The sequence below is a fragment of the Felis catus genome, chromosome X, assembly GCF_018350175.1.
Source record: "Felis catus isolate Fca126 chromosome X, F.catus_Fca126_mat1.0, whole genome shotgun sequence".
NCBI classification, from domain to species: domain Eukaryota; kingdom Metazoa; phylum Chordata; class Mammalia; order Carnivora; family Felidae; genus Felis; species Felis catus.
In genome coordinates this window covers 7,200,813-7,218,446 of record NC_058386.1, presented here as the reverse complement: position 1 = coordinate 7,218,446, position 17,634 = coordinate 7,200,813, and the positions used below count along the sequence as shown (strand labels likewise).

The window sequence follows — 17,634 nt, the reverse complement described above, 5'->3', positions numbered from 1 at the left end:
TCTCCGCTCCTGTGTACGCCTGACGTTTTCCATCGTTAAACGCACACGCTCCCACACAGGCACGTACCTATTCTATCATTAACCCAGGACGGTGTTCGTGGCCAGCTCCCATTTACAAAAATTAACAACATACACAGACCTGAAAAAAAAAATACAAAAGGTTCTTTTTTCCTCTCTTGGACCCAAGCATAATGATGGATTTCCTTGTTAGCCAGGAAAGTTCACCAAGATAAACAAGTAAGAGTTTAAAATGTTATAAGCGGCTAAACTCCTGGCGAGGTGCTCTGGAAAAGAATACACTGGGTATTCTGGGAAGCAAGAACAGCAGAAAATTTTCTGGAGGAAAAGCTAGGGTCTGTGGCTTAAATCGATGCTGGTAATAACATCCGAGAAGCCCTTTCGCGTACAACAGCTCGTGTATTAGGGGTGAGGCGATCACATTATCAATGCTTCCAGAAGGTTCCCCAAATGTCCTTGATAATAATGCCAATCTGCAGGATTCGATGGAAACTTAAGAGTCAATCCTCAATACCAGAAAGAGAATGAGGCTGTTTCTGTCTCCCGCGTAGCGTGTATACTCAGAGGAAGGCTATCGGATTAGTTTTCGCTCGCAAAGAAAGGTAAGCATGGCACGAGTGCCTGTGTTCTCTGTCCTTCCCGTGAGGACAGACTGAGCCTGTAGTGACAATGCAGCCACCTCTCCAGGCGGCTCGACCTGGAAAGCCGCAGTGAGTCCCCCAGGGCCGAGGCTAGGTCCAGAACCTTCTCCCAGCCTCCACTGGGGAGCACGGGCATCCTCACGGGCTCTGGAAGGGGGTCCCTCCTTGGCAGGGACACGTTTACCATCACCACCCCCCAACAGAGACCTTGCTAAGGAAAGCAGAAAGCAAAGACAAAGAGCACTGGCCCTTCTCTTCTTAGGAGCACGACCCATACTCCGCTCTGGCCGCAGGTGTGAAGTCACAGCTCTGCCTGCCCTGGCTGCTTGCCACCCAATAAACCTGGAGACAGCGAGGCCACCTCTTCCTATTGTTGAAATTAGTTTGACCACAAGTGATGGATTCGCTTCCTAGAGATGCTCGGTCCCCTGAGCCCCAACACCTTTGTTTTCTAGTGCTCAGTCATCGGCTGCTGTTGCAATGGAACCCGTGCGTTCACATAAAGAAACGGAGACGGCCGGAGGGACGGAGGCCAGAGGGACGGGCACCGGGCCGGCGATCCCGCTACAGAAGCCGGGGCCGGCAGGGAAAGGTGCCGGGCAAGGCTCCCCTCTGAGGCTCGGGGGTCCTGTGTGTCCTCACGGTGTTCCCGAACCACCCCGAACCTCTATCACCTTCCCCAGAGCTCTACAAGCGAGAACTGAACTAGCTGTGCTCTCCAGCCGGCACGATGCCTAGCATTAAGTTAGGTATCATCTGGAGACACTGTGAAGTCCCGATTCTCCCTGGTAATGACAGAAAGCTCCTGGGTGGCCAAAGGAAAGAATGAAATCAATCTCTGATTCAGCCAGACAGCCCTCGTAACCGTAGAAGACCTCCCAAATGAAATTATTTGCTCCTGCTCGTTTCTCATCCGGCCCTTCGGCGGAAGTGACACAGGAAAACGTGGCCACAGCACACACGGACGCGCCCTAGCAGGCATCGGAGTATCTGGAGGCTGGCTGGGCCGTATGCGTAAAGTTACGGAGCACGAATTGGCGCGCCGGGAAACGCCGTAGCAAACGGACAAGATGAGGAACGCGACAGCAGCCGATACCGAGAAGGACTGATTTGCTTAAGCAGAACTTTTTTAAAAAGCCATATGGACTAGGGCTCGTTAAAGGAACTCCCACTGTAGACTGAAATCACACGAGACTGTGCACAGCTGGAAAACGGCAGAGCAGCAAAAAGCTGACAGTCAGGTTAAAGACTCCCGGCCGCACTAAGCGTGTGGATGGGATTATCAAAATCCACCGCGCGGCAGGGCCTGCAGAGGGCATGGCCACATCTCAGGGCCAGAGAAAGCCAAGCAGGACCCGGCTCCAGGGAGGACCCAGCTCAGTTTTCTATCGTGCCTCCCTTGGTGCCTATAATAGGTCCTTCATAAAGAAATGGGCCCATAAATCATCAACCAAACCGATCCTGGATGATTAAGAAGATGAATCGCAACATTAAACAGTATTAAACAACAGGGTTGGGCACGCCCAGCGATTACGCTTTATCTGAGGCTGAGGTAATTATGCTTGTCCGACACTTACATTTGTATCACTTCCCTATCAAGAGCAACACATCAGTCCCGTTTGACACGCTGTCACCGCGTCCGCACACAGGATTCAAGAGAGTGATGTGCTGCCCACCCTTACGAGGCCCAGTAACCACACGGATCCCTGCCACTCACCGAAGGCTGGCCAGAGCAGGCACTGGCACCGCCCTCTGGACAATTCGGCCCAATGATCTGAAGGTGCACGTCTCCCCAAAATTCACAAGGTGAGCTCTAACTCCCAGTGTGATGGTATATGGGGATGGGGCCTTCGGGGGGGGGGGGCAACGAGAGTTAGATGAGGTCATGTGAGTGGGGTCCCCCACGAGGGGAGGAGAGACCCTAGAGACCAGAACTCACCACACCACCACCACCACCACGGAAAGACATGGCAAGAAGGCAGGAAGCAGGCCCTTACCACATACCAAATTTGCCAGGACCTGATCTTGGACTTCTGGCCTCCAGAACTGTGAGAAAGAAATGGCTGCTGTTTAAGCTCCCCGGCCAAGGATGTTTTGTTATAGCAGCCTGAGCTACTAGCACAATCCCCAGTGACTGATGGGAAGAGCAGGCACAGAAGGTCTCGTGAGGCACGTGTTCAAGTGCAGCAAGAGAAGCCAGGCTCTGAATCTCGACCGACCAGTAAGCATACAACACTCTTTCTTAAGAAAATCAATTCTTTCAGAAGGACAACATCACCATTTACGAAATAACTTGTGTTCATTGGATCTGCTGACTTAATATAGCTCACAAAAAAGAAATCCACCCCCAAACTCTTAGTCGGGACCAAGTTCTAATTGTAAAGACGCCAACAGGAAGGTCTGTAGACCAGACCGCCCCACAGGATGTTCTGTGACGATGGAAACGTTCGATTATCTGTTCTATCCGATGCAGTCACCGCTAGCCCTCTGGCTCTCAATCGGGGGCACGTGTGCCCTCCAGGGAACACTTGGCAATGTCTACAGAGAGTTTTGGCTGTCGCAACTGGGTGGGAAGGTACTACGGGCATCCAGGGGGTCAAAGCCAGGGATGCTGCTAAAGATCCTGTGACGCACAGAGTTATCTGGTCCAAAGTGCCAACAGCAGCGAGGTAGAGAAAATCTCCACTGGCCACATGTGACTGCTGAGCATTTCAGATATGGCTAGGTGACTGGGCTTCTAAATTTTGAATTTTAGTTCACTTTAATTTAAATAAAAACAATTTGAGACTAAAAGCAACAGAACTAGAAGTCAAATTTAAACATCCACGGGGGTCCTGGACGGTGCGGCTACAGAGAATGTGCATAAATGTAAAATAAAGGTCTTGTTTCCCAGGTATTCCCATTTAAAGGAACCAAGTATCTTCAGGGAAAAGAAAGATTCCGAGGCTTAGGATTGGGGAAAACATGAGCAGAAATAAAAGCATAGAAGCAGAAGGCCCGTGAAGCTTCAGGACGCACACCCAGGCACCCAACAGGCGAGCACAAGAGCAAATCATAGGAAACCCCCCCCTCTGTCATCGCGGGCAACTCACTCTTGCAAGGTCTCCACCCCCTTTTCCTTGTACTGCAGTTCTTGCTTCATCTGGGTCAGCTCTCGTTTTAATCTGGAAAGCTAAAGACAAATTATATTTTTTTTTCCAAAAAAAAAAAAAAGCTCTGAAAATCGTTTCTATAGTTGTTCGTGTTAGCATTGCCCTCTAAGTTCCTGATTCGTGTTAGCATTGTCCTCTAAGTTCCTGATTCGCTCCCGATGCGCTGGGTCACCTAGGCTCTCCATGAATTTCCATCCACGGGCAAACAGAACAGCCAGCGTGGAAGAAGCGCCTCGCTTGGATACAAAAATCCCAGGTCCCGACAGGTTCCTACCTATGTGGAACCGGCAACTATTTTCTTTTTCAGGTAGTGATTTATACGTCACAATCAGCAAACTGCCTAATGCGTTTTTCACCTTCCCTCTACTTACTACTCCGAGACCCCACACGTGGGAACGCTGTTGCCGGAAGCCTGCGGTCCCACTACCTGAGAGTGCGTCACATGGAGAGCTTCTCGGGGATCCACCCGAGGCCCGTGTTAAAACTCGGGAGGGGGTGGGGGCACCTGGGTGGCTCAGTCAGCTAAGCGTCCGACTTCAGCTCAGGTCACGATCTCACGGTTTGTGAGTTCGAGCCCCGTGTTGGGCTCTGTGCCTGGAGCCTGCTTTGGATTCCGTTTCCCTCTCTCTCTGCCCCTCCCCTGCTCACGCTCTGGCTCCCTCCCTCAAAAATAAATAAACATTAAAAAAAAAACCCTCAGGGGGTGGGCCTGGCAGCTCGCATGTGTAATCAACTCCCCAGGTGCTCTTCTTGGACACGCTAGAGTTTGGGAACCGCTGCACTGAGAGAGACAGTGGCGTTTGGGGCATGAGACACCAAGAGGCTTCGTTTCCAAGACGTGTCCCATGATTTGCTGCAAATGCAACAAAACCATCCCCCTTCCCACGCGACCAAGGCAGGGCACTGAAGGGATGAGACGGGGGGGGGGGGGGGGGGCACGTAAAGAATTCCAGTGTCCCCAGGGAAGGAGCATCAGAACCTTCTGGTCAAATGCCATTGCGGGAAAGATTTCCCTAGGAATATAGCAACCAGGGGAGAACAGGAGGAGCTAAAGCTGCCAAGGGTCAAGGCTGGCAACCCACTGATATCGGGAAGCAGGCCGTGGAGGCCGGGCCCCGACGTCACCCAATCTTTCCAAATTGGGCAGGAGGACCCTAGCTCTAGGGAAAACACAGAGGGGTACAGGTGGCTTTTGGTTAGATGGGTTGAGCTTTCAAAAAGAAACTTTTCTCCTCCTGTTAGAAAAAAAGTGAAGGGTAAAACCAAACATCGTCGTAATCCACGAAATTAAAAATTTTACAATATGAGTGTTAGACACACCGACCCCCGTTAGATGAGCCACGAGAAGTAACGCTACATGAAAATACACACAGGGCTTCTAGTTGTGGGAGCGCTCTTTTACTCACCCTATCCCGACGACTTGCTATTTCTGCTTTAATTTGGTATGGGTCGTACTTTGTATTTGTTGAATATCCAGAGAAGGCTAAACGGAAGGAAAACATTTTATTTTATAATGGATCCTTCAAAATAAATAAATACACACAGACAGGAACTTCTGAATCAATAATTAATTCTAAGTCTCCAATTTACAAGTTGGCACCGGCTCATAAGGAATTAACATTTCACAGCCTCAAATCTTCACGTCTGATTTCTGCATGTGGCCCTTCTATGTGATTCCACACGAGGCAATACATGGCTATCGGTAAATCAAAACTACTTCGAAAGCGAAATTACTCGGGTTAAAAACCACAGATACGCTCGGGGGGTGGGGGGGGGGAGGTGATTATGATATGGAAAACTGCTCTAAGTAGATAAATAGTACATACAGGATGAATCCGTTTTTGCTTCCTTTTCAAACGCATATACACATGGATGTCACTCGAAGGACAGAATCCCAAAGCTACCTGTGGTTATCCTCAATGGTTTCATCACAGAAGGTTTTCTTTCTCCTTTCTTCACATCTGTATTCTCCACATGAACGATTTTTGGCATGAGAAACAACTAGTAAAGCTCTATGAAATAAAAACGACGACTTTCTAGCAATGTGTCAGCAGCTAGAAGGAAGGAAAAAGCCGTCCTTCCACGCCGCGTGCTCCGGGCCAGACGCGGCACCGTTATGAACAGCCGGGACCTGACGTGAGCAGGACGCGAAGGCCTGTTCAGCTGTGCGCCGAGCACAGTCAGCCAATTTCCGGCGGTGCGGAACAGCGAAGGACCTTTTCCAGGGATTCCGCAGCCGAGCAGTTAGTGGCCGCTTCGAACTTCTATCACCCCGTTCACCTCCCTGCACTGCTGTTTCCTGATGCTTCCGTCTCCTCTCTTCAGCTTCGGAAGCCGTCGGCCCCCGTGCCGGAGTGACTCGTCTCTGCCCCCACCTTGGCTGGCGGCGCACACCCCTGTCCCCGGCTGTGGCCAACCCCGCACCGCTCTCGTCTGCGTCCGGGTTATTCCCACTGATTCCACCTGCTCGGAAAACCCATCGGCAGCGCTGGCATCTTTCTCTTCACCCCTCTGCTCTGGGAGCTGAAGGCTGCCTGTCACTCGGATGACTGGGTGCCAACCGCTAGCGACTAGTTCAAAATCACTTCCTGACTTTGCATCAGAGAGGACGGCTCAAAGTCATCAAGGGGCTTACACAGCAAGATTGCTTAATACCCTCAATTAGAACTGCATCCAAAGGTAGTGTGAGCAGTTCAGATATCTCTTTAAAAAAACAGTTCCAGGGGCGCCTGGGGGGCTCAGTCGGCTGAGCGTCCGACTCTTGATTTCGGCTCCGGTCACGATCTCAGGGTCGTGGGATCGAGCCCCACATCGGGCTCCAAGCTGAGCATAGGTCCTGCTTAAGATTCTCTCTCTCCCCCCCCTCCCCACCCCTCTCCCCTGCTCGTGTGCTCCCTGTCTCTCTAAAATAATAATAAGAATATAGTCCCTATCACGGTCAGAATTTCAAACCATTAGAATCTACTAGAAATAAATATCCGGAGGAGCTAAGCATTTGCCAACTTTATCTCAAATGTTCTTAGAATCGTAATCTCTTGAGGACACGGAGTAAAATACTTTTAAAACAGAATTCTTTCTGAGACAAAGAGTGTCTATTTCCAAATCCTTCAACTTCCATCTTGACTGACTTCCTTGGCTTCATTTAAGACCAGTACTGAGAGCAACGCCCCAAACAAAGCCCTTAAGAGTCAGAAATCATCTCTACAAAACCCCCACCTTGAACTCCCAGGACTTAAACGTTCCCCCCGACCTGAGGTAAAGGGACTTCCACTTGGATGCAGATAAGAAGCAAATGAGCCCAAGGCTCGCTGACTGCTCACCCCCACATGGGTCCACCCATCACCCTGCGGTCGTTCCCACGTGGGGCAGAAAGTAACTCTGGGTTCCCAGAGTCCGGGGAAACTGACAACAGCGTTCGACAGCAGTAACGTAACGGTCTGAAATCGTTGCCACAAAAGTCCTCTTCTGCGCAATTTCACAGGGAAAATTAGCCGACAGACTTGAAATAACAGGATACGGCTAGACAAATACACAGCCACCAGCCCCCCAGCTCTCCTTCCTAACTAACAGGACCCTCGGGTCGCTGGGCGTGAACCCCTCCCCTGGGGGAGACTCAAGGTGTACCGAGTCCTGGAGGGGGAGCCCGACAGAGAAATGGTATCCCTGAGCCACCGAATGCACCCATGGGGGGGCCCACCCCACCGCTGAAGGGCTCTTATGTGACAAGGAGCGGGTCTTTTCTGTGACTTACAGCTGAAACCATCCCAAATGATAAAACGGGGTTTCCTGATGCAGACAGCATTCACGTTAGCTTTGCTACAGTCTCTAAAATTTAAAACTTCCAGGACTGGGACGAGGGAAGAGGCAACTCAAGAACCTAAAAGAGTGAGTCCATTTATCTTCAAATACGAAGGAGCGTCATGAACACTGGCATAACTTTTAATAATGTGATTTAACTTGCAAAGCCAAATCCTTAGTTCCTGACATCTGCCGGTAGGTCTAATGGAACCCATTTCTGGAGTCCAAGGAACACCTCAGGGCACCAGCCTCCATTTTTCACGGCGTGCACTCCACGACATTTAAAAAAAGAATCATGCCTCTGTTAAGACACGTCTCCAACCTCAAGGTTTATGATAAATACCAGACCTTCGCCTCTGAAGCTTTCTTCTCTCTTGAAGACTTGAGTGGCCACAGCTATTAAACAGCTTAAGGAGCCCACTCAGGCTTACCGTAGTGCTCTGGGTAACACGAAAATCAGGTTACAGTCTAGCTGGACCACAGCGACATCAACTCTTGGAAAATCTTTGTGAGAGACGATGATCACGTCTCCCCACTTGAACGAAGACTAAGTTTCCAGTGCCTTGATCTACATCAGTCAAAAAGGGACCTCGGTCTGAATCTTGGGCTCCTGTGGGCCAGATGCCCCAGATTCTTCCATCAGATTAGCTTCTCCAACAAGAGAAGGAATGGACCCCGGGCTCCCCAGTGCCCATTGTCCAAGAGGTGAGCGTGGCCCGTGCATTTAGCACTCGTGACGCTGCAGACCCCAGGACTTATTTTGGATTTTGATTTTCCAGGGTATCGAAAAGGGAAAACACGTCTGCTGGTGTGTCTGTCTCTGTCTCCCTGTTTCTCTGATACACACAGGCCTCCTCTGTGCTGTGGGAACCTAAGATCACCCCAGGGGGGTAACATGCTTTGAAAGACCAGTAGTCCTTCTCCAAAGACATCCTCTGGGCAGACTGCCCCTTAGGACCAGGTGTGCACCTCCAGGCATCGGCACCACGGGGAGTTGCTCAAGGAAGCCAAAAGAACCCTGGCAGACAGGATGGCAAGCCCTGACAGTTCCCATGCTGACAGGTACTAATTACCAGAGCAGCGACAAAGGCATGCACGTTAAGTAACCCAGGCCAACAGAGGAGGGCATGACATTTGTTTTTAAAGGCACCATAAGCAAAGGAACAAAAAATATCAAACAAGCCCGCTCAGAGGCGACCTACAGAAGTAACACAAGATCCCACCAAATTCAGACTGAGCGTTCTCTCAGAAATGCTCTCTAGGGCAGACTAGGGGATTATCTCTCAACAGACATAGGCTCTGCAATCGCCTTTAAGATTGAGTCTTGCCAACTAATACCCGTGAAAAATGCTGCGTGTGATCCATTTTTCCCCTGCCAGCTCCAACACGCTTACCCACGAAGGAAAACAGAAGGCTGAATGGATGGACTGTGGCCATTACACCCCCCTAGGTAGTAGAGGAGAAACCCCTCTCCTGGGTAACCAATGGAAGGCCGTCTTTGTGGGATGGGCCTAAAGCCTCAGAAAGAATGTGGGCAAAACTGATAACCGATAAGGTCAAGCTTCACCACCACCTAACCCAGGAATTCAGGGTGGGTCAGCACTTTCTCACGGGAGATTAAGCCAGCTCTCCCAACCACCCGAAGATACTTTTGGTGCAGACTTTTGGTGGCTCCTAGGAGCCACAGGCACAAAGTCATATTCCTGCTGCCGGAAGAGACCATCACAGTCAATCCAGACCGATGGATTCTCAACTCTGGGATTCACCTGGAAAGCTTTACCAAAAAAAAAAAAAAAATGTCTGGCCCCACCCGAGGTCAAGGAGATCAAAATCTCTGGGAGTGGGGCCCAGGCAGCAGTTTTTAAAAGCCCCTCAGGAGATGATACCCTGTAGCCAGGGTTCAGAACTACTGGTTTCGACCAGGGGTTGGGAAATTTTTTCTGCAGTGGGCCAGAGAGTAAATATTTTTGGCTTTGTGGACCGTACAGTCTCTGTCTCAGCTCCTCAACCCTGCCATCGTAGCTTCTATAGACAATAGGTAAGTGAGTGGATGTGGCTGCGTTCCAATAATACTTTATTTATAAAGAGCCAGAGTGGACAAGATTCAGCCCAGAAACCACACATAATTTGCTGACCTGTGGCTTAGACTGTAATTCATCCCATGCAAGAATTCCTTCCAAAAGATCCTGCAAATGGTCATAATACTTCATCTGAAGGCACCTAGGAGCTCAAGTTTCTCAGGAAGACTGAAAGATTAACTCTAGCGTAAAAGCGTCTGACATAACAAATGTATTCAGTGGGAAAGGCAAAGAGATGAGCACATTAGAATGAAGAAAGTAGGGCAAATCAAGACAGAACTATCTTCTTCCTCTAAATGAGATGTCAATTCACTCTTCACCCAGAGAGAATTCTGCTCACTGTATGAAATAAACGCGTGGACTCAAGAGACAAATCTTAAAATAGGTTTGAAAAAAGAAAAAGACCTCCCTGTTTCTACCTCTAGATGTGAGCAACGTTAATAATTTAACGTAGCTCCTCCTGGCTTTTCTTTCCGCTTTGCGGTGGGGGGATAACACACATAAAGAGAAGCATACAAAACAATGAATTAATGCAAAGCAAATACAAACATAACCACTCAGGTCAAGAAATACAAAGACCTCCAGTTCTTAGCATTTTCTGTTTTCATTTTTTATAGTCCTAATGAATGCGGCAAGAAGTTCCTTTGCTACAGAGATTTTAATAAAACTCCTTTGCCAGCAAAACAAGACACGAAGAAAGTAGGAGAACACGACAGGATGGAACTGTGGAAGAGAACCGGTGTGCTCAAAGAGAACGAGCCCACTGCAGAACAGCTCCGTCCCCGTGTTCTACAAACAAAATGGGCCCGGGTACCAGGCGGCTCCCAGAAATAGAGTAGGGTAGGGTTTTTAGCCTCACGGGGACATGTACGCTCAAATCCGGCAAGCATCTGCTTTTGCTTTGCTCAGGGACAGAAAAAGGTCAAGGTTTGGATATTCTTAGATACCAGATGGCCCAATATTGACACAAAATCTTTTCTCTCCAGTGAATGGAGTTTTATTCCGGTGATTTCCACAACTCAGGGAGGAATCTGTGAAGGGGGTAGGACAGATGCACGTCATTTCCTCCCGCCCTCCTGCTCCAATATTAAAAATGGCTGTTTTGGGGGCGCCTGGGGGGGCTCAGTCAGTTGAGCGTCCGACTCTCGATTTCAGCTCTGGTCATGATCTCATGCTTTGTGAGATCGAGCCCCACGTCGGGCTCTGTGCTGACAGCGCAGAGCCTGCTAGGGATTCTGTCCTTCTCTCTCCGGCCCTCCCCTGCTTGTGCTCTCTTTCTCTCTCTCAAAAATCAAGAAATGAACACTTTAAAAAGTGGCTGTTTTAGTTAATTCCTCTGTTCCCCACCACTGCCTAACTGTTCCCTACAATCAGCCATTAGGGAGACAGAAATCGTGTCCCCAGCATTTGGGACATACCAATACCAGGTGCTAAGTAAGTATCTGTTGGAAACTAGACGAATAGTTTAGCAATCCTGCCATGGGCCACAAGAAAGCCAAGACGTAGAAAGTGCTCTGCCTCCCACTCGCCCCTCTGAGTGTTGCAAACTTGCCAGAGGCCTTGTCAATTTCTAATCGGTCTTTACTTCTAGATAAGTTGAACAACAGGAGGGCAAAGTGTTTCAAAAACACAATTAGCTCCTTTGAGCTGCCTCCTCCATGCCTAAGAAACAGTAGCAGCACTGAAGGCTACATGCACAAACAGATCTGGGTTCAGATCCCAGGTCTGCCATTTACTAGGCATGTGACCTTGAAGAAGTAACCTCGCCTCCCCAGTATTGCTTCTCACGTGTGCAACAAAGACAGCATCATGCGCTTCGTAATGTTGCAATCCCAACGATGCACAGAAATCTCTAGCTCACTGAATACTGGTTCATTTCGCTTCAAGTCACTGCCAATGAAGGAAGTAACAAGAAACGGGTCCAAGTGTTATCCCGTTCCCAGTACTGGAGCAAGGAGATGCCTCCCTGCTTTCGATGACTAGCAATCTGGGCTGTGTGAGACCGGTGTGGTCAGAGAGAATTCACTTGAGTCACTAACAGAGTTTTCGTCATCGTAATTAGTAGTTCAGGTTAAATGGCAAGTTGAAAGAGCTTGGTCCAAACCCCAGGAGCAGCAGCAACCTGGTGAAGCACTTGGATTAAGTCCGTTACGATTCCATGTGGCGTCTTATCCCAGATGAGCCAACAGGCCCCAGCAAAATCCACCGGCACCTCTAGCCCTTCATGAAAACAGGCTGGCCCTATCTGGCCCCCAAGGCCACCTATACAAGTGGATGCAGAGATCGTGTCTACACAGAGACTTCTAGCAGGTCAGGATTCTGATGGGCATGGGTCAGAGTGTCAAGTGAACACCAGAGTCATCTGCTTCCTCTACTGAAGGTTTCTTCATGCACCACGCAGGACGGCATCTTGAGTAGCTCTGTTTTACTGGGCATTAGGAAAATTCTACGGAGCACAGGAAGGAATATTACCGAGTGCGATTTCCTACATGCCCAAATGTCAAAGCCCACGGAAATACAAAAACTGATGGTGAGGGATATCCCATCGCTACAGGGCTACAGGTTCTGAATGCTCTTAATCCAGGGGCTCAGCTTTGGCCCGGGATTCCTCCCTCGCCTCCCCCAGGGCTGGGTGTGGAATCCAACAGGACGCGCCAAGGTCCTCCTCTTCTTGCACCCTCACAGGCTCAGGTCCAGAGGCCCCACGTTCACCACGACCGAAGTCTCAGCTGCACTGGTCGTAGGCAACATGTAGGAAACATCTTCCCTTGCTGCGATTTTTCTCTTCAATCACTGGAAGAAAGTTCCTGCCAAATTTGTCTGGTCTGTCCTTCCCCCATTCCATCCGTAGACGAAAAATCAACCGGAGGGCCTTTGGAGATCTAATCAAACCCAACCATGGAACAGATAAGGTCCCTAAAGGCTACTGGGAAGAAACATTCCATTAGGTTGAATCATATGAAACTGCCTATATTCAGCCCTTTTTAAGCTACAGAAAGAACAATTTTCTATGGTTCGGCGGAGCTTCTACTAAGTAACTTTCGAAAAGACTTAAGATCGCTAACCATAGGCTCTCAGGAACAGCTGTAAGCCACTGGTGCAGCTAGGCGTGACCTCGCTGTACCAACACCATGGGCTTCTAATCCTATGAGCTCACTAAGAGAGACCATATGCTGGGTCATAAAAGTCATCTCAATAGATTTCAAAACATTGAAATCTTACATAGTGTAGTTTCTGACCACAATGGAATTACATTAGAAATCGGCAACATGACATCTTTCAGAAGTCCCAACAACTTGCTTTTAGAGAACCCAAAAAGAAACAGCCAACCTGGGTTGACTGAAAATGAAAACACCAACACCTGCGGCATGCAGTTAAAATTGCACTTGGAGAAGAATTCATACCTTTTAGAGGCTAGGTGAGAAAATAAGAAAGGTCTCAACTCAATGGTCTACGCTTCTACTTTAGGAAGCTAGAAAAGAACAGAGTAAAGCCAAACTAAGAAGGAGAAAATAATAAAGAGAAATCAAGAAAATAGAAAACAGGTAAGAAATAGGAGGGGGGAAAAAGCCAGCTCATTATAAAGACAAATACAATCAACAAAAGTTTAGCTACACTGAGGAAAAAAAGAAGACACAAATTAGGAACATTGGGAATGATAGACAGGACACCACCTAGGAGTGTCTAGATCTTAAATGAACCGTAAGGGAATTCTACAAACTTTATAAACTTGACGACCAACTTTATAAACTTGACAACTTGGCTCGGCAGTCGGCAAATCTCCCTGCAGGCCAAATCAAACTTGTTACCTGTGTTTACACTTTATCAGAACAACCCACACACATTCGTTCATGTATTATCTCTGGCTGCTTCTGCATTATAACAACAGGGTTGAGTAGTTGCAGCTGAGACCTTGTGGCCCACAAAGCCTAAAATATTTACTACCTAACCCTTGGTAGAAAAGTTTGCTGACTTTTGGATTCCATGAAATAGACGAATTCCTTGAAACACACAAATACTAAAACTGATTCAAGAAGAAACAAACAGGGGCGCCTGGGTGGCTCAGTTGGTTGGGCGTCCGACTTCGGCTCAGGTCATGATCTCACGGTCTGTGAGTTCGAGCCCCGCATCAGGCTCTGTGCTGACAGCTCAGAGCCTGGAGCCTGCTTCAGGCCCTGTGTCTCCTTCTCTGTCTGCCTCTCTGCCTCTCATGCTCTGTCTCTGTCTCTCTCAAAAATAAATAAACATTTAAAAAAATTTAAAAAAAAAGAAACAAACATCTGAATAGCCTTGTAACATTGAATTTATAGTTCCAAACACTCCCACAAAGAACTCAAGATCCAGATGGCTTTTCTGGTGAATTCTATCAAATTCTATCAAATACCAATCCCACACAAACTCCTTCCAAAAACAGGAGGAGGGAACACTTCCCAATTTGTTCTGTGAGGCCTGATACCAAAATCAGAGAAAGACATTATAAAAAAAGAAACTATGGAGATAGGAAACCAACCTCTAAAAATTCGCACTGAGCTGAGCACTGCGTTCTGATGAACAGTTAAAACAAAAACCAAAAAAAAAAAAAAAAAAAAAAAACCTAGTAGATATCAATATCCAAAGAACAAGAGATAAGACAAGCTGGAAACAACACAGCATTATACTTGGGTCCTGACCTTCTCTCGGGACATGTGATAGCACTGTCTTCAGTTCCTGTTACAGAGGGGAACCCCCACCCCTCGCTTCCCCACAGCTTGTAAGGCGTATTCACCTTCAACAGCAGCTGCAATAAAAAAAAAGACCTATGGCCCCTCGGCCTTAACTCCATTCTGACTCGCAACACAGAACAAAGCTCTGACTGTGTCTTTATTATTCGCCAGAGCCAAGTACCTGGCAACATGGCGGCCACGTCACAGGTTAAGGCTTCCCGTGTCTCAACGAGACTCAGGTTGTTATCACACAAAACCTAGTCGTAGCACCTCCACGCCTTCTTCCCGAGCTCACGGGCACCCAGAACGGTCACGGCCGTGTGCACCTGTGGTGGACTGTTAAGTGTGACAGCGCTGTGGGGAAGAGACTGGCTCAAGCAGTGACTGACTGTGTCGGTAACGAGATGCTTTGGTTTCTGAGACGGGACCGGGCTCCTTCAATACCTGAGCATCCTCCGAGTACTAATGAGATGGGAGCCCACGTCCAGTAACCTCTAAAACGAAGAGGGATTCCTTTTGAGAACACCAGTGCGCATCCATCGGAGGCGGGGAGTCCCCCCGATCTTCTGGGTTACGCTGAGTTCCTCCGCCTTCAGCGCGCCGCCCCAGAAAGGACTCTACAGAGGGACAGGCGCTTGACACACGTGATGGCTCCCGAGTCTTTCCACGCAGGATCAACGAAACCACTGCGCGGCCCTCCCGGGGATCCCCCCTAACACGCCCTATCGGTGGCGGAGGGCTCCGAGTGAAGCCCCTTTCCGCACTGACAAACACGAGACACGAGGTCGTTTCGTGCCGCTGCCTGAAATCCGCTTGTTGCTCTTCTACCTTCCCCACCTGAATGTGATGCGACGAGGGCAGGGACCTCTGCCTCCTCAGGCTCCGCCGCATCACGGTGCCTGGGCACAGGGCAAGCACTTGGTAAGTACCCACTAAAGGAGTGGCTAACGGAAGACACCCGATTCCAGAGCAAAATACCGACGACCTAACGATACGCGGTTAGAAACTTTACGGAGCCGTCTTGCCCGAGTCAAGTTCGATGTGTGCAGTAAGCCGGCGGAGAGGCGGCTTCCGAAGCCGCGCGTTACCCACGGGGGACAGTCAACTCACAGCTAGCGTACGAGCGGCTGTCGTCCTCACACATTTTGTGCAGCTGCTGGTATTCCTCCTGGGCCAGCTCGAACCGCTGCTGCTTAATCTGGTAGATTTCTTTCTTGGCATTGAGAGCCTCCTGGGCCACGATCAAATACTCCTTCAGCATCCGTTCCTGCTCTCGCCTCCACTGTTCTCTGGGATCCTCAATCTGGGTAAGCTCTGAAATTAAAAGGGCGAGAACGTAAGTGACTTACAAGTAAGGTCTTGAGGTTGACCAACAGTCACACAGTCACGTGACTGGCTGATACGAAAATTAACTCATTGGCGGGATGTACGTTATGGAAGCAACCTCATAACGAAGCTTCCTGAAGCGTGGAACCCCTGCCGTTTATAGATCCACAGTTGGAACGAGAAGAAAACTCTAGGGATATGGAGAAGTTTCCCGCGGAGGAGACGATACCAGACAACTGTTCACACTGCGAACAAACATTGGCGGGGATGAACCCAAATGAGCTCTCCGCTGTCAAACTAATGGCTACTCCCAACCTTCTGGTCACCGACTTCTCTGACCCAGAATGCCCTATGACCTGGCTGCTCCCCTTCGTCAGGCCTCTGCACCAGACCTGCAGCCCCTCTGTGTTCTTCGCGAACTTCCTTGTCTCCTCCCACCCATAAATCCCACCCCCCCCACCATCTTCCACTCCGGCTTTCTCACTCTCCGTGGGAGGCACATGCCTCCCTCTGGCTCCAGCCTCTCTCCTGAGTTCCCATTTTTCTTCCGGCTGCCTCCTAGGTAGATCTCCACCCGGACGGAGCCAGAGGAATTCTGAGTCATTCGTCCGAGGCAGAACGCATTCTCACATGGCGCCCGTTCACCACCAAACCCTCAACCGACGCCAACAGGGACACAGCAGTCACCTGCTTCTCCTTCTGCCCCCTCTCGACGTGAGCAGCATCATCCAGATCCACCCACTTGGCCAACCTGGGACCCATCCTCAGAGAACACCTGCTCTTCTCCCTCACCCAGAATTCTCTGCGGGCCACCAAGAACCGGTGCTTCCTGCCCCCTAGAAACAATCGTGGCTGACGACATGCCCTTCTCTCCATCTCCCCTAAGTTCAATCAGACCCTCACGACCCCTCTCCGAAACCCACGCAGGCGTCCTGCCTCCTCAGTGCGCTCACCAGAGTCGCCTTCCTAACTCGGCTTCCGATTCTTTTTTTTTTTTTTTAATTTTTTTTTTTTCAACGTTTATTTATTTTTGGGACAGAGAGAGACAGAGCACGAACGGGGGAGGGGCAGAGAGAGAGGGAGACACAGAATCGGAAACAGGCTCCAGGCTCTGAGCCATCAGCCCTGAGCCTGACGCGGGGCTCGAACTCACAGACCGCGAGATCGTGACCTGGCTGAAGTCGGACGCTTAACCGACTGCGCCACCCAGGCGCCCCTGGGCTTCCGATTCTTTAACACACGAACGTCTTTCAAGGCAATATCCTCATGACGCCGGAGTCCCGAAACTAACTTGCCAGCTTCACTCCTAGTTTCTGTCCTCCCCCAACCAAGACGTCCTCGAAACAGGCTGAATTTTTCCGAAGTCTCCATCGTTGGAAATGCTTGTCTGCATTTGTTCGTGCTGCTTGCGTCCTCTTCCGCCCCACCAGGAAACCCTACCGGCTTCTGAGTGCCTTTGCCAAAGCACCTCCTTTCTGAAGCCTGCCCCGCCCCTGCAAGCACGTAATGTCTCTCCACGACGGCTGGGACTGCAGTTCTTGGCACTGGGCACGTGACCGTTTTCACATTTCTGTTTCCCGCCCCCAAACTACGAGCCCCTCAAAGGCAGGCACGGAGCCTCGGTCATCATTATATTCTCAGGACCTTTTCCTTCATCTGAAACCCAAGGCAAGGCCATCACTAACTGCTGACCGCAGGAGCACCGAACGAGCGGCAGGAAGGGGAGTCCGCTCCACAGAGGACAACGGTCCCGAAATCAGAGCCTGAGACTGAGGCGGCAGACTGAGCGAACGGGCAAGACCCCCAGACTCGGGAGACGCTCCCCTCCTCCGCCGCCACAAATCTCCTAACGGGGAGATGTCAACCGAAGCGTTGCCCTAAATCAAATAAAAACTGCAAAGCGGTGTCCCTGTTCCAA

The 17,634-nt window shown here is 49.8% G+C and overlaps 1 protein-coding gene across 1 annotated transcript in view; it reads right to left on the bottom strand.

The window, feature by feature from the left end:
- The window catches only part of WWC3 (WWC family member 3), a 118,675-nt gene that overhangs the window by 54,486 nt on the left and 46,555 nt on the right, over positions 1 to 17,634 (bottom strand). The window contains exons 3-5 of the mRNA XM_023249413.2: positions 15,501 to 15,704; positions 5,218 to 5,294; positions 3,752 to 3,831 (exon numbers count right to left, since the gene is read on the bottom strand). Coding sequence (XP_023105181.2) covers positions 3,752 to 3,831; positions 5,218 to 5,294; positions 15,501 to 15,704 — 361 coding nt within the window. The remainder of the gene's footprint in view (positions 1 to 3,751; positions 3,832 to 5,217; positions 5,295 to 15,500; positions 15,705 to 17,634) is intronic.